The 18,211-nt window shown below is 37.2% G+C and overlaps 1 protein-coding gene across 1 annotated transcript in view; it reads right to left on the bottom strand.

The window, feature by feature from the left end:
- Window positions 1-11,869, bottom strand: part of prkcz (protein kinase C, zeta) — a 111,051-nt gene extending 99,182 nt beyond the window's left edge. Inside the window, exons 1-2 of the mRNA XM_081348879.1 lie at window positions 11,371-11,869; window positions 235-356 (exon numbers count right to left, since the gene is read on the bottom strand). Coding sequence (XP_081205005.1) covers window positions 235-356; window positions 11,371-11,441 — 193 coding nt within the window. The 5' untranslated portion in view covers window positions 11,442-11,869. The remainder of the gene's footprint in view (window positions 1-234; window positions 357-11,370) is intronic.
- Between the last annotated feature and the right edge of the window lie 6,342 nt (window positions 11,870-18,211).

Genomic DNA, 18,211 nt, shown 5'->3' on the forward strand with positions numbered 1-18,211 from the left:
TATAACCAAAGCGACTTAAATACTTATTATTATATAAGTATATAATTATTATTATATATTATATATAATTATAAGCACATCAATATTGATCCCATTTTCTTTCTTAATGCATGTTCCTGGTCTTATTATGAACGATTCATTGGTGCGGTATTTAAAACAAAAAAAGAAACTAAAATATATATTTTTGTCTAATTAATAATAATTTAGTCTTAGGCCAAAGTTGAAAGGTCATACCTTCATCGTCGATCCACTTGAGTGTTATCGGCGCCTCTCTGCGGACACCACACATCTTTCTCACCTCCTCACACACCTCTGTGTATGTCATGGTCAAATCCAAATCAGAGATCAGCATGTCCCTACAAAAAAAAAAAAAAAAAAAAAAACAAGGCATCTGAGAACAGTAAAATTCTCTTGTTTAATAATAGGCTTTACTTGGTTAAAGGTAAATGATACAAGACAAGTTATTTCACACTATAAAAGACGGAACCTAAAGTTGGACTTCTGCATTTAAACACTAGCTGTTGTATAACATTATGCTAGGAATGGGTCACGATGGCTAAATAGTCAACAACCTGTCCAGCAAATGACTGGTCAAATAGTGAAGTCAACAAGTTTTAGATTATTATTTGTATTCGTTTTTTGTTTCTATATTTTTAGCGGCAGTACTTTAATTAGCATCCCCAAAAGACTTGAACTACAGCCATGCACAAGTACAGTAATAAGAAAGTCAACAGGTTAGTCCCAGAATCACACCACAGAATCCTGCATCTCTTATTCAGAGGAGCTCTAAATGTTCTCTGTAGCTTTAATTTGCAAAACTGGACTGACACTGTGCATCCACAGCCAAACAAGCCACATCTGTTTGGATACAAGAGACTTTTCTTACGAACCTCTAGTACACAGCTGCCTAGTCTGGTCCCTGTCCCACTTTCACACCACATAGGGAAAGAGCTGCCGGAGAGCCAAGTACAAGAAAACAGAGCTCGGAATCACTTCAGATAGAGATGGTTGTTTAAACAAGGTACACAAGTGCAAACAAGTGCGTGTAATTATAATACAACCCCTAAATATCTATATTTTAAATATTGCATACTTCAATTATATTTTTTTATTATTATTCGTAATCCTTAGTAAATGCTAAATGTGACAACAAACATATTTTATCATAAATTATGTAAATGATCATTCATCATAAATTATTTTTAAATCATTTTTATTAGTCTAATCATATAAATAGCTTGGTTAAAATTACAATGTTTCTTTTGACCTTTAAAAACATTTAGAAATGTTGAATATAAAAACCATTTATACAATATTGTTTATTATTATAATTAATATTATTATTTTAAATGCTTACTTGCTAAAATATTAATGTGACAACAAGAAAAGATTCATGATAAATAATATAAATTATAATTTATCATCAATTATTATACATTTCTTTATCTAATCATACAAAGAGCTTGGTTAAATTGCAACATTAATTTTTACTTTATATTTGTCTTTATATATATATATATATATATATATATATATATATATATATATATATATATATATATATATATATATACTTAAAATATATATATATATATACTTAAAATTACCTTCATTTAGAAATATTGAATTTAGACATTTACAATATTTCTTTTTTAAAGAAATGTATAAGTTTTGCAAATCCGTCTACAGACCTCCCACAGTTCCTTTGTGGATGGAAAATGCGATGTATGACAACTCAGCTATACAGTGTGTGTGTGTGTGTGTGTGTGTGTGTGTGTGTGTGTGTGTGTGTGTGTGTGTGTGTGTGTGTGTGTTTCTGCTGAGATGAGCTCTATAGCAGCTTGCCCCTCAGCGGGGAAACCTTCATCATGAGTCTATCATCTGCCACTCTGCCCTTATGCCTCCATCCGTCCCCAACCATGCTCAGCCCCTGTGCGACTGGCCCGCACTGAAGCTTGGGGTGAAAGGATCTCCTACTGCACGACTCTCTAAGGCCTGATCAACTGATAAACGTTAGGAGTCCCTCGAGCACCTGCCGTTTGAACGACGCTTCGCTCGGCACTGACGCAACTGAAGAGGCTGGCAGGGAAATTCAATTCCAGAGCGAGCCATGTGAAACATTTCTGATTAACACTAATAAGTGCTAACCATCCCTGAGGATGCCAACAGTTAAATAAAGTCATTTCAGAGGTGTTAATTTCTCACTCCATATTAAAACAGAGAATGGTGGTTCTGAAATAGAGTCTTAAGAGAGTCATAAGAGTGGCAATAATGTTATTTGCACTGAATAGAAGAAGAACAGAGGTGATAAATAAGGAGTTTCTGATTCAATCTGAACTCTTGATTTGTGAATGATGATCACACATGCATTTGGCAATTTGCTCTGGCACAGCATAACATAAACTCAAACACATTTGACAAAGGTGTGACTAGCAGCTATCACAACGTCAAGAAATAAACTCCTCTAAGGAAAACACTGAGATTCAGCAGATTCATCAAGACAGCAGACACACCTCTCTTGAAAAATTAGCAGTGCTATTTTTAATCGGGGATTTTTATAAAAAACAAAACAAAAAAAAAACAGATTTTTTAAACAGTAGCTTATTAGTCAGCAGCTAAACCTCTTTTTATGATTCATAATTGGATAGTGTGAATTAGTGCACTACAGATTGACTTTAGTGAAAATGATCTGATAATTTAACAAGAAAAAACACTAACAAAAAGTATGGCACTATCATGGTGTTTTGGATAGGATTGGACGACGGTCGCAAAGTTGCTTATTGGATGACAAGTCGACCCATCCAAAATTCAAAACACCATCCAAAATGTTAAAAGTGTCAAGACACACTATAGGATGTATCTGTCTAACTTAAATATCAATATGAATGTGGTATATGAACATGGAAATAATTCAAACCCAGTGATTATAACCCCTAAATGTCTTAGACATACACTACCGTTAAAATGAAAAGGTTATATAAGTATGTTAGCTAATACTTTTATTTGGATGCCTTAAATTGATCAAAAGTAGCAGTAAAGACATTTATGGTGTTACAAAAGTCTTCTATATCCAATAAATGCTTTTCTATTCATCAAAGAATCCTGGAAAAAATGCATCACAGTTTTTACAAAATATTAAAGTGTTTTCAACATTAATAATAAGAAAAAATGTTTCCTGAGCAGTACATCAGCATATTAGAATGATTTCTGAAGGATCATGTGACACTGAAGACTGGCGTAAGGATGTTGAAAATTCAGCTTTGACATCACAGGAATAGGACAAAATATATTTTAAATCGTAATAATATTTCACTGTATACTGTATTTTTGATTTAATAAATGCAGCCTTGATGAGAATTCTTTAATAAAACCCAAACTTTTAAACAGTAGCATACTTAAATATATTTCTATATAATATAATTTTAAATTCTTACTTAATTCTAAAATCTTCTTTGACAAAAAGAAGCAAGCTAAAGTAATTTTATATCATGCAGAAAATGTAAAGTAACATATATTATCACAGTCAGTCATCCAGACTGTGCTAGTACAAAGTTCTAGAATATTAGGCCTATGTGTGTTTGAAATGTCCAAACTAAACAGAGGATCCAGAACTGTGGTGAATTCTGAAACACACTTTTAGAAATAAATCTTTGGCTCCATGGTAAAGAACTACAATAGCCTACATGTGTGGCCTGCCTCTTTTTTGTTGTAAAGAAACAATCCTCAAACCCTTGGATGAGCTGTCCAGCTGAGTGCCGTTTTGGGTAACAGCTGTACCTCATATGCACCAGCTGAATCATCAAGAACACACCCTGCTCCTTGAGTTTCCAAACTATAAATCCGACCAGAAATGGTGCAACTAGCCAATGAGGAAACCCACACAAGAGATGAAGCTCTCTATGGAGAATAGTGTCATCAGGTTCAGTACTGGATATAAACTCAAATTCCCACAGAGTAGATTTGATTGATGGGAAAAGGTTTAAGGATGCTAAGTCCGCGTTATGATGTCACTGTGTTCTAAACTTAGCACTAAAACTTTAAGTGGAATTTAAGGCCCATTCACTGATTCTGAAAGTTTTGTTCTCAAATTCAGACTACATTTCTGAGGTGCATTCAAACATCTCACATAATTGCTTTTTTTAATTTAACAAAAAAAAGTCATTGGTAACATGAGAATTTTGATTACATTATAATGGACGAAAAATTTTCACTTGTGGTTTAACCATATGGTAGTGATTTATGGGTGGTGGTGCGCATTATCTACAGTTCTGTCTGTGTGGTTGCTGAAGCAAATCAAATCTCTCTGAACCTCATGAGTCCTGGACTAAAGTCCAGCACTGGAAATGGAAATGAGAAATACCTGCCAAGTTAAACTCTCTGCTGGCTCGGCTGCCAGTGGTTGAGTGAAGTTAAACTCAAGTGTGTTTACACACTCCTTTTTTGTCATTGGTCAAAGGTTAACAGGTTAATGTTAATTCAGTGTATTGCCAAGAGATGAACTTTTGTTTATGGTTATGTAAAATAACCATTATAATTTAGCAAAATCCATAACGTAATAAAATAGTTTCTTGAGCAGCAAATCAGCATATTAGAATGATTTCTGATAGATCATGTGACACTGGAGTAAAATTCAGCTTTGACATCACAGGAATAAATTACATTTCAAAAAAATTAAAATATAGAAAACTTTTTTTTACTTATATAAATACATGCATCCTTGGTGAGCATAAGTGGCTTCTTTCATAAACATTAAAAACATCTTGCAATCGCAAAATTTGAATGGTAGTAGTGTTAATTTTGGCAGCTATTTTTTTATTTAGTCTTAGTCCTGTGTCAATTGTACTTATTCATTTTTATTATATTTAGTCAACCTTTTCCTGTTTTTGTTTAGTAAAGTTTTAGTTGACTAAATGTCTGGGCATTTCATAGTTTTAGTCAATGAAAACTTCCTGCATAATGGTTAAATTGATAATCATAATTATTTTGTTCTAAATGATTATCACAACGACTGTCGTCATTTGAGACATTTATTCCAGTTTTTCCTCTGTAACTATTTACAAAGTTATCAAGTGTATGACGCGGTTTCACAAACATGGTTTAGATTAAGCCAGGACTAGGCCTTAGTTTAATTAAGGCATTGTAGATTTTATAAACGTGCCTTAGAAAAAACATTTCTGGTGTGCATTTTGAGATGGCAGTGAAATAGTTTAAGATATGTCAGTGCAAGCTTGCCTGGCTCCGCCCTCCTGCGTACTTCCGCTCAATTTTATTTCCCTTCAGTACTACGTCTGGGATTGTGGTGTATTCTTTAGTTTTCTCCGGCCAAATTCTTGGCGGCCCAATCAGCGAACAGAGGGAGTGGCTGAGAACGATGACGTTGAGGTCGTGCGCTAGTTTGGTTATGGCAGATCCAGAGTGACTCTGGGCAGATCCAATAGTTTTAAACTTCAACAGAGTACCCGCCTACAAGGAAGTTAACGCTTGTCAATGGAGAGAGTCCAGACTCTCTGTACAAATGAAATGTACGAGAGTCTGGTAGAACCAGGCTAAGTGCAAGCTGCTTTCAGTTAAAACATCAAACATGCATTTTAGTCTGGGACTAGACAAAGGGGGCGCTAGTATTTTAAAATATGTTTAGTAGGCTATATAAAGTATAAAGTGTATATTTCAGCCTTTAGTCATGAGAAAAAAAGCTTGTTGACGATTATTCACCATAGGTTTCATTAAAGGTGCATTGCGCAAGTCTCTGACTTTTTGCAGAACTATGCCCCCTTCTGGCGGCACGCGAAACTGCAACCAGAGTTGTGCACGCGGTTACGTGGAGTTTGCGTTGGGGTTTGGGATGAACTAGAAGCCGGTCTCTTTGAATCCATCTTCTACTTTTGCCAAAGTCGCTTGAGTTGTCTTCGCTGATGCGGATAATGGCGGCGAATACACAAACCTGCCAGACATAGCCAGGTGAGCGTGAACGCGCATGACGTCACGCCCAGTCGATTCCGTCCCGAATCCCTCTTATTTATTTTACTGTACAGGATTATAGAGGCAATCGCAGAGATCATAGAAGGGCTCATTCAGCCCATCAGGCAATTGTTTAAGCATGTATGGGTTAGAAAAACGGGTATTTTTAACATGAAAAGTTGCTTAATGCACCTTTAACAAAATTAACACTAAAAACGGTAGTGTAATTTTATTTTTTTCTTTCTAAAAACCTGAAGTCTAATCCAATGAAAAATACAGTCCGTTAGTTTATGTGGGATAACATCAAGTGCTTTAGCATCGACAAATTTTTTTTGCCAACTTCTGCTAGATTTAGCCATTGAGACCAGCCCCCAACACTTCAACCACAAACCCCACCCTTAAACATATCATTAAACCCAAACCTGCAAAATGATTGACAAGCAGAAAGCATTTCTGATTGGCTAAAAAAAAAAAAAAAAGATCAGGCCCTTCCCCTGGCAAATTTTAGCTGTTTGTATAGCCTATAGGGCTGTCGCTGAGACTCAAGGCATAATGGAATATCAGTATCTGTCAAGTAATAGTGACATTTTATGTATGGCAAAACAGCGTACACTTTTTACCAACATGACAAACAACTTCTGTCTATTAAAATGTACAAAGCTAAAACGTGACACTTCAGGTGACTCACAGGCAATTTCCCCGTAGAGATGTGCTATTTAAAACCGTGTAATCTCTCTCTTGATTGCTCAACAATGAAATGTTTTGGACTGAAACCGAGAGGTCTGTGAAAAAGTGTCATTATTGAGGCTTATAACTTGTTGCTAGGCAACTGCCTGGCTCAGGTTGTCAGCCAGTCACCAAAATTTCTGTCCCGCCTGGTGCTAACTTCCTTCAAAATATTTTTAGAAGTGGGAATCACCAAGGCTTTCAAAATGCACTAAAAAGGCTGACCCAAATTTGGAGAGCTCTTTTACACACTCATGTAAGAGATATTTTACACTTCCACAGACAGTGAGGAACTATATTCACTCTTCACTTCCTATACCAAGTTCACTAGCACGCCAACAGGTAATTGTGCTCTTGATTCAAAGGTCTTTCTCCACCCACTAAGCTAGCTGGACATAATGTTGCATAAATATGTAAAGCATGCAGTTCAACAATGATGTATGGTGCATTATCTCATGCTTTGCTATATGGAATGCAAAACAACCACCCCAGGGATGAATATTAATATAAAAAAGTGAAGAATCCATGTTCCTCATTATTTGACTAAGTAAATAAGTGAAGTTAAATATTACATTTGAAACAGAAGACAAAAATACAATCAAAAAATGTTTACCCCATAAAACAGCATGAACTTACAACATGAATGAATTAATAAAATGAATGAATGAAAGATTGAACTTCTCTTTCTATCTAATCTCTTACATTTTTCAAAACTCTATTTATACAAAAGTAACTATTTTGGAGTGTTACCTTCTCTAATTCAAGGTGTGAAAATGAATATTACTACCAGTTGTAACAAAGATAAGTGTTAAAGGGGTCATATGATGTGTTTTCATGTTTTCTTTTGCTTTAGTGTGTTATGTAGCTGTTGTATAAGATCTGCAAAGTTACAAACTCAAAGTCTCCCACAAAAAGATTTATTCTATCTAAAAGAATGCAGAACCAGACCTAGCTGAAACGCCTCGATCGAATTCTCCCTCACGTCACTATGTGGAAATATTTGCATAATGTCTTGGCCATCTGTATTTTCAGAATCAGACTCTGGATCGAACTGATATGGTCAAATTGACGAGTACGACATTATTAACTGTCTTAATAATTGCTTTGGAAGCTGAAGCTCGCGATTACGGTAAGGGGATTTACATTTCCGACAAATGTTCGAGGTCTTTGGCCAATCACAACGCACTGGGTCAGCTGGCCAATCAGAGCACACAGCGCTTTTCGGAAGGAGGGGCTTTGTAGAAATCAGTGCATTTTAGAAAGACTGGGCATAGAGGAGAAAAAAATATGTATTTTTTTAACATTTAAGAAGGTTTGTTGACATATTCTATTACACCCAATACACAAAATAATAATCTTTGAAAATAGAATCATATGACCCCTTTAAAGGTATAGTTCACCCAAAAGATTTTTCATAAATTAATTTTCATTTTAGTGCAAACCATTAAGAACAACCACCATAGACATTGATGGATTCAATTTTTAGGCTGGTCTGCCTCAACGCTCGTCAATGCCAAAATGATTGAGATGGCCAATCAAATCAAAGAAGGCAGGCATTACTGTTCACAGAAGATGAGTGCGAATTCCAATGTGACACTTTCGATTTAATGGTAAAAGAGTGCGTGGTAAGATGTAAGTAGCAAAACATTTAATATTTGACAACTTTTTTATGACAGAAATGGTCAACGACCGACAGGCCTAATATCCAGTGACGCAAACTTTTGAATTGCCATTTTGAATTAAAAATATGCAATCATTTAGCCTACATGATTCATGTAATTCATAACTGGAAGTGACGTTTGCGTTTTTCGAGATATTAGACACGAATATGAGTGAATGTGGGCGTATTTTAAAATAAATTATTATTTGCAAATTGTTTTAATTGATTCCTTCATAACTACAACAAGTACTTCAAGAATTTATTTTTCTTTATTCGCCTAAATCCCTTTTAATCCTTATTTAATTCCTTAAAATCAAATGACGCCATATTCAAGAGACATAGTCAAGGCCTTGTTTAAGAATGCTGTACGATTACACATTGAGATTTCGAAAGCGAATCTAAATCATTCACATTGTTGACCAAAACCCGGGTGATATCACCCTCTGTGCACTGAAGCTGCTGAGTGATGATGTGATTAATAACAATGATTCACAATGATGTATGTAGACAGTGCGGGTTTGTGTTATCTCACTCTCTCCTGACCGCCTACATCAGGGGTCACCAAACTAAGGCCCGCGGGCCGACTCAGGCCCGCCACCCCCCTTTGACTGGCCCCCCAGCCCCTCTGCCCCCCACTACTTGAACCGGCCCTATGAGGCAATCCCCAAAAGTCGTCATGGACGGTACGTCATGGTACGGGCGTCACAGTTTGGTGCATACATTTACACGGAGAATACACGGTATAAAAAAAAATAAAACTTGCGTGCAATTTAATTAATGTAATGCGGAACTACTGTTAGATACGCGGGTTCTTAGGGACACCTAATCTGTAGCTCCGCTTTAGCTCTGAAGCTCTGAAGCAGGCTGCGGTGTAAAGATTGCAATGCTGTAATATGTTGAGAGAGAGGTGTGGGGGCGCGATCGAAAAGTCGTAAAGTGTTTACATATATTTGTGTGTGTGTGTGTGTGTGTGTGTGTGTGTGTGTGTGTGTGTGTGTGTGTGTGTGTGTGTAGCGCGGCCGCGATCGAACAGTGGAAACATAAAAACATACTCCGTCATTTAGTTTATGCAGGACATCATTCAAACTGCAAAGTGTTTAAGTTACTGTAAATTACATTTTTAAGGAAAACAAATATATTAATCTGAAATGTAGCAGATTAATTTTCAATTAATTCAGGTACAATTACCAAACATATCAAGGTATTTTTATAAATTGAATTAATGAACTTATTATATAAAACTATTGTCAGTGCACTACAAATAAACTGGTTCTATGCCTTTACTTTATTAATAAAACTTATTTTAAAAAAAAAATACAAGGCTTAAAGGTCCGTTCACACCAAGCACGATAACTATAAAGATATCGATAAAGATAACTATATATGTGTCCACACCATCGACCGATAACAGTCTTTTTATTCTAAGCACGCGCGCGCCCGGATGATCCAGATCCATTTTAAATGCGCGAGACCTTTAAATTAGAATGGATTCTGATTGGCTGTCAGTGTTTTATCGTTCGACAGCTGGAAAAAAATCGTTCTGAAAGTGATCCCAACGATATCGTTCCTCATATCTTTATCGTTATAGTTGTGGTGTGAACTCTGTTATTCTTTAATATGGAGAACGATTTTTAGAATTATATCTTTATCGTTATCTTTATAGTTATCGTCCTTGATGTGAACGGGCCTTAAGGCATTTATTTTTCTTTTGGTGGTCCAGCCTGAGACATGCACAAGCCTTCTGCATTTTTGTTTTGCTTTTCCCTTCATTGTACCCAACCGTGATGTCTGAACCGAGGTATGAACCGAACCGTGACTTCTGTGTAGCCTACCGTTCTACCCCTAATAGAGAGTGCAGAGTTTTCAAAGAACAGTGGACCAACGATTATTTGTGAAGAATAACTTTAAATAAAACAAAGTGTGAAGACTCGATTACAACTTTTGCAAACCACTAGAAAAGATAAGCAAATATGTGCCAGGAATCAAGTGTTGATATAGTAGTGTGGATATAGTAGTGGGTACATAGTAGTGGGGATGGCTGTGCCAGGCTAGTAATCTCTACTACACAATGAGGCCTGCTGGTGGTCATTTTGGTCTGGGTCATACAATTCTATGTTATATAGCTGACCCGGCCCCGGCCCCCCATCACAGTCAGGAACGATAATGTGGCCCCCAGAGAAAAAAGTTTGGTGACCCCTGGCCTACATCATGGCACTTTTAGCCAAAAGCATTTAATCAAAATATAAGTCTAGATTGTAAAGCCTGAGAAGGATAATTACAAGTTGGAAACAGTAAATAATTCTCTATTGTTTAATGACAGAAGACACAGCAGGGGTCAGAACCAATGCAGCCAATTAAAGTCATGTCACTAATATTACTTCAGTTCAAGCTAAGCTGGTGGAATAACACTGATCTGACTTCAAAAGATCTCTCAAGCAATCAGCAGAATCAAAAATGTCTGAAGGTGATTGAATTGTCAACACTGAAACTTGTCTTTTATAATAGGATGCTAGTCAAAATCCTAATAAAAGATGTAGGTATGCAACAGCATACAGTAGAGGTGTTCTGAGCAACAAGTGGCAATAAGAGCCACACAACAATATTTCATACTGAAAAATGCACTCAGTAAGTTACTGTTTACTTTTAGCTGGTCAAAAACATACCAACTTTGGTCAATTGCATGGCATGGCTCGTGGTCATGTGATGTCAATATGGTGGCACCCATAAGATGGCAATATGCTTCAAGTAAACTAAAAAAGTCTTCATACTTTTAATGATATTTTTCAAAATATATTGTTAATTTCTTTATATGTAAAACGTCTCCAAAATAACTAAATATCAATCTTTTAAAAGTCAATCAAATGAATCTTAAGTTCAAGAAACATTCAATGTGTCAAAGTTTTCCAGGTGTGGGAGGGAAGTTGTTTACATTAATCTGCCAAAAACCGGACATATTCCGACCTTTGACGCCACTGAACAGCAGGCCGACTTTAAACCATTAACCTGCGAAAGTTTACAACACTCACCCGCCGTAATGCGCCTTTATTTTCACGTATTCCGACGGCAAATCCATCACCGATCCGTTACTGACAGGCATTATAACTCCAAAAGTCTACAAACACTCCCTTAGGACAGAAATACACAGCCTCTGTCTATTAAAATACGATATCATATGTAAAGTGACATAATTCCGAATGAACTGTGTCAGTAGTCAATCTTAACGATTAACGCAGTGTCACGTCAACGCTGAAATGATCCACATCGCGAGCGCGTTATTCAGCTTCTTTCCGGTACGCTGGATTTTACTGTGTCTTCGCTATGGTTACTCATAGGGGCGGAGAGACACAGAAGTATGGCTACTTCCAGGGCTGGATTGGCCTCGGAATCCACCTGTTGTTCACTTGCGCTTCCGTGGGACATTCCGTGTCGCGCGGAAATATTCCAAAGTGCACTTCATAACATCATAACCGCTCGACAGCGTGTTGCGCGCGGCGACTGTTCCATTCTTCGATCCGCCGTGACGTCAGCGAGGAATGTGCAGATTCCATGAACGCTTTTTTTTTTGCAGGTGGATAACGGTTTGCATAGTGTGGGTCCAGCCGGACTCACTCTCTCACTCTCTCTCTCTCTCTCTCTCTCTCTCTCTCTCGGTAGAGACTGAGTGCTTATCCAATTAAACAGAAGTAGGTCGGTGAGAGAAGAAACGGTTGTGTTCAGAATGATGCACGTGAATGGGCTGAAAACTACTCCTGAACTCTCGAGAAAGATGCAGGCATAGCAATTTGGCTATACATAGTAGAATGAACATGGTTTGGTCAATATTAAAGCTGCACTGATTTTTATTTTTATTTTTTACTTGACTAAAAAATAATTAAAGTGACAGACTGCAGGTAAGGGTGGGGTCACATGTCACGTGTTATGTTAAATGATCTAAAGTTCCATATTTTGATTTTTTTAATTTTTTTATTTATTTTTAAGTGCAAACAAGTAGGCTAATAAACAATGAACAAGTTTATCTGAGCCGTTGAACTCATGTTTCCAGTTTAAAAGTCATTGAACAAAGTACTATCTGAAATCAAACGCGATTCACAAACATTGCATCATGACACCAAATGTGATTTATCATCCTACAAACTCTAAACTAAAGTCTTGTTTGACTCCCACCTTGAGGTTGAAATTTGTAAAGACAACCTAAGGGAATTAAATCAGAAACCATTTTTTTTTTTCAGTAATGATTTAATTATTTTTAATAAATGTTTTATTTGAAATAAAGCTTTCCGATTTAGTGTTCTGTTTTCTGTCTTGATATCAGGTGCATGGATAACACTTTACAAAAAGGTTCGATTTGTAAATATTTGTTAATAGTTAAAATTAACTAGAAATGAAAAATACAAACAAATGTATTAATTTTAGTTAATGTGAATTTCAAGCATATATTAATAAATGATTTAGTCAGAAAGTTGTATCTGCTAATACTATTTAATGGACCTGAGCTAACATGAACTAACAATAAACAGTTGTATTTTTATTAACTAACCTTAACGATGATTAATAAATACTGTAACAAATGTGTTGCTTATTGTTGGTTAAGGATACCTGCCATGGGCGAGGCTAGCCCCTTTTTAGGGGTGCTTCAGCACCCCTAAAAAGGAGCTCAGCACCCCTAAAACTTGGAGTAAGAAATGTTGTTATTCTAAAAAATTTTTTTTTTTTTTTTTTTTTTTTTTTTTGTCTTTGACAAGGTTAAATAATGTTCTTCATCTTCAGTCCGTAGCAGCGCCAAGCAGAGCGCAGGTCAGAAACAGAGGCGCGCGTGTGTGTGTGTGTGTTTGTTCATCTTAGTCAGGGGGCCAAAACTGATATTAAAACTTTGTCGGACACTTTTTGGTACAAGTATACAACCTATCCAGTATTAATATTTATCCCCTCAACATGTGTTCTAGCCAGGTTGTCAGTTTAGAAAATGTTTTTTTGTCCATTTTAACACTATATTCTTAAAAGTGGTAAAAGCGGATTTTTTTCCCCAAAGTGCTTCCATTTTCTTCCATGTTACCTATTGTAATTTTGGGCAAATGTGCAATATAATCCAACTTATGTGCAAGCATGATCATTAAAAAATAATAATCAATAAATACCCCAAGAGTATCACACCACAAGGGGCACTGTTGTGTCAGCCGAGCTGTGATTTGGCAGTAGATTGAGGCAGCAGATCCAGAGAAGATGATCACAGCAGGTGTCAACAGTACAGTCTGAACAAAACTTTATAAAGGAGTGAATCACACAATCACACAACAGATTAACTTGATCTATTTGTCAACACAAACATTTACCTCAAGATTCTACCATTCTACCATCAAATGTTGCCAGAAACAGGTAAGCTAAACTGTTTTCCAACTAGCTATATACTTACCAGACATACACTCACCTAAAGGATTATTAGGAACACCATACTAATACTGTGTTTGACCCCCTTTCGCCTTCAGAACTGCCTTAATTCTACGTGGCATTGATTCAACAAGGTGCTGAAAGCATTCTTTAGTAAGGGTGTCACGATTCTCCAAATCCTCGATTCGATTACATTTTCGATTCTAAAGTCACGGTTCGATTCGATTCTCGATTTAAAAAAAATAAATTGAAAGCACAAGCTATGCCATTTTAAGACTTTTATGCAATATAATAATATCTGACCTTTGTTCGCAATACCACACACTACATTGTCAAATTTAAAACGTTTATTAACAACATAATGTAACAATAACTTATATCTTCAGTCACTTGGAAACTTAAACAATATAACCTATTACCTGGCTATTATAGTCCCGGGGCTCCCTGGACTCCTCAGAGCAGTCACAGGCGAATAGCACGGCGTTTTAAATTGGGTTCCCACAGCGTTTGCAACGCAGTACGAGAGAACGTTCTCGTAAGGGAACGTAGGCTACTTGGTTACTTGCGTAACCTCGGTTCCCTTAGAGATAAGGGAACGAGTACTGCTTTGCCTTGCCGTGCTATTTCGCTCATATCAGGTACTTCGCTTCAGTCGATTTAAACCTAAAATCCTTTGGCGAGTTTTTTGTGATTTATACTCTCCAGCCATGTCCAAATTGGCGCGCTCGAGGTTGGCAGGGCGCCATGCGCTCCCATTGGACCGTACGCCACTGCTAACTCGCCATAGGTTCGTGCAATTGCCGCAGCACAGACAATCAGCTCGATCAGACGAGATATGATGCTCTCGCTGTGCAGCAGCAATGCGTTTTAAAATAAAGGCTTCAATATTCTCGAGAAAAGGAGTTTTACCTATTACAGGCAAGCCGAGCTGCCGTGACATGGGGGCGTGGCAGCATCGACGATTCCATTTTTTGATTCGAAATCGAGATTGAGCATTAATTTCGATCGATTTCGATTTAAAATCGAAATCGTGACACCCTTATTCTTTAGAAATGTTGGCCCATATTGATAGGATAGCATCTTGCAGTTGATGGAGATTTGTGGGATGCACATCCAGGGCACGAAGCTCCCGTTCCACCACATCCCAAAGATGCTCTATTGGGTTGAGATCTGGTGACTGTGGGGGCCATTTTAGTACAGTGAACTTATTGTTCAAGAAACCAATTTGAAATGATTTGAGCTTTGTGACATGGTGCATTATCCTGCTGGAAGTAGCCATCAGAGGATGGGTACATGGTGGTCATAAAGGGATGGACATGGTCAGAAACAATGCTCAGGTAGGCCATGGCATTTAAACGATGCCCAATTGGCACTAAGGGGCCTAAAGTGTGCCAAGAAAACATCCCCCACACCATTACACCACCACCACCTCCCTGTACAGTGGCATGATGGATCCATGTTCTCATTCTGTTTACGCCAAATTCTGACTCTACCATCTGAATGTCTCAACAGAAATCGAGACTCATCAGACCAGGCAACATTTTTCCAGTCTTCAACTGTCCAATTTTGGTGAGCTCGTGCAAATTGTAGCCTCTTTTTCATATTTGTAGTGGAGATGAGTGGTACCCGGTGGGGTCTTCTGCTGTTGTAGCCCATCCACCTCAAGGTTGTGCGTGTTGTGGCTTCACAAATGCTTTGCTGCATACTTCGGTTGTAACGAGTGGTTATTTCAGTCAAAGTTGCTCTTCTATCAGCTTGAATCAGTCGGCCCATCCTCCTCTGACCTCTAGCATCAACAAGGCATTTTCGCCCAGAGGACTGCCGCATACTGGATGTTTTTCCCTTTTCGCACCATTCTTTGTAAACCCTAGAAATGGTTGTGCGGGAAAATCCCAGTAACTGAGCAGATTGTGAAATACTCAGACCGGCCCGTCTGGCACCAACAACCATGCCACGCTCAAAATTGCTTAAATCACCTTTCTTTCCCATTCTGACATTCAGTTTGGAGTTCAGGAGATTGTCTTGACCAGGACCACACCCCTAAATGCATTGAAGCAACTGCCATGTGATTGGTTGATTAGATAATTGCATTAATAAGAAATTGAACAGGTGTTCCTAATAATCCTTTAGGTGAGTGTATAGCTAGGCTAATTTACTTTCATAATTACTAGCTTACTTACTAATAGGTAAATTAAGTTTTGTGCAGATGTGTAATGGAAATATTGTTTTTAATTTATTTGCTGCACAGCAGCCTATTTTACAGTCTGCTATAGCTAAAAGCGTTAATACGTTTGTTAGATAGCAAAGCCCTCAGCTTATGTCAGAGGACATTGTAGTGATCCACTCAGAAACCAATCAGACTAGTGTAGTGAAAAATGTATTTGCCTTCAGATGAGATAACATGGATCCAGAGGAAGCTGTAAGCCTAGCGTCCAAAGAAAAACAAATAGGAAGAGATATTGATTGGGAACAATGTTTCATTTGTCAAGACAAATATGGAAAATACAGCCAAGATAAAGCCCTTTGATTGAAGTGATTTTTCAGGAAGTGGTGTCTTTGTGCTCTTTCTGGAGATTATTGTAGTATAATATTGTGCAATATTTTTGCAATATAATCGACACACACCATTATTTGCATTGCGCTTAGCTTGACCTTGCTTATTCAATCCATTCAGTCTCAAAGGGATGAGACTGACAACCTGAGAGCCACTGCTTTGATGGGGAAAAACATACCTTTGCCATACGACTATTACATAGTTATTACTACTAACTAGTTACTAACCCCTAACCCTAAAGAAGTGAGAGAGCAGTTTTGTTAGGATGGAATTAATAACTATAGTGATATGTGAATGTAATATAATTTGTGTTACAACCTGGTACACTAATTAAGTCAAATAGCACCATAGACCATCATCTACAGTTCTAAATTTCCGCCTTGACATTAAAGTATTATAACTTGTGCAGCATTGCACTGTCTCTCCCTACAAGCTTTAAACTTGGCTTGACTCATTCCCATAGATATGGGTACTGATTGATAGAGGTTTTGGGATATTAGGTTATGTTTCCAAGCTGATATTCACTTTGAAAACTGGTTCTCTTTAGGCGGAGATAGTTTTTTTCATGTTCTAGTTCTGTTGTCTCTTACACTGTACAATAAATGTTCATTCTGACACTTCAGCAGACATCCCATGAGTGTTGGCTTTTATTTGATACCATTTTTATGAATATGGTCCTTGTGGTTGTGGAGATATTCAACATTTACTGTTGGCATGTCGTGTTGAGCAGGAAACCAAAAAATTGGCCTGAAATTGCTTGTACAAGTCACACAAAAAAAAATTCAGCTTGACAACCACCCTAATATCTCACCTATGGGTGTCTTCTAACTAAAAAAATAGGGTGACAGCTTGTACCAAAACATGTCCGCAAAAGTCTTAACGGAAGCCCTTTTCAGAATTGGCCCCCTGACTATCTGAGCTATCTCTATCGGTCTTTCACTTCTCGTCAATATCAGAATATTTGAGATGACCAATCAAATCAAAGTAGGCGGGCTTCATGTTCACAGAAGCTGCTGAGCGCGAATTTTAGCAGCACGAGCTGCACGACTGACGCTTCAGTTTACGGTCAAGTGCGAGTTAAGAAGATGTAAGTAGCTAAACTAAACATTTTATATTTGACAGTTTTTTAGGTCATAAATGTTAAACGAATGACAAAAATAATTAGAAAACTAATAAACTTTTGTCTAATTTCGCCATTTTGAGCTGAAAATAGGCCTATAACGTGTAATTATGTCATTGTGAGGGGACAAGAAACATTAACAAAGCCGTTTTCATAGGCACAGGATTAATAATGCACGTGTGCATGTTGAGAATTAATATAATACAATTTGTAGCCTTCAGTAAATTAAAAAAGTTCAGCTTTAGGAGGGGAAGAGACAGGGCAAGATCAGGAGACTGAGAGAAAAGACAGAGTGATGGAGATGAGGAGAGAGCAGGTTTTAAATCTATTTCTTATCCTTTTTTGGACTTCAAACGTCTTGAAATGCACATATCAGAGAAATAAAAATGTTTAACCCCATAACAACCTCAAATTTATGACCTCTTTGATTATAAAGCCCTGTCTAAGGCCATGTATTAGGCCTAGATCAATAATGTACATTGTATTGTGAATGAATTTAATCAACTTAGTTACCTAGCTTTCCTGGTAGCTTTGTCTGAGAAAATGATTCATGAATCAACCTATCAGTTGACCCTATGTTTACTTTCTTCACTGACAGATAAAAATGAAAAGCCTATATCAGTCAAATCTCAGCTTTAGGAGGGGAAGAGACAGAGCAAGAGAAAAACAAAGAGAAAAAGAGTGTGATGCTGATGAGGTGTGAAAAATAAACAGCTGCCCGCACATGGTTTTAAAGCTGTTGTTATCCAATTTTTTTGGCCTTCAAAACATCTTAAAATGCACATGTAAGTCAGAGAAATCAAAATTT

The sequence above is a fragment of the Scardinius erythrophthalmus genome, assembly GCF_964197995.2.
Source record: "Scardinius erythrophthalmus genome assembly, chromosome: 20".
Taxonomy (NCBI): domain Eukaryota; kingdom Metazoa; phylum Chordata; class Actinopteri; order Cypriniformes; family Leuciscidae; genus Scardinius; species Scardinius erythrophthalmus.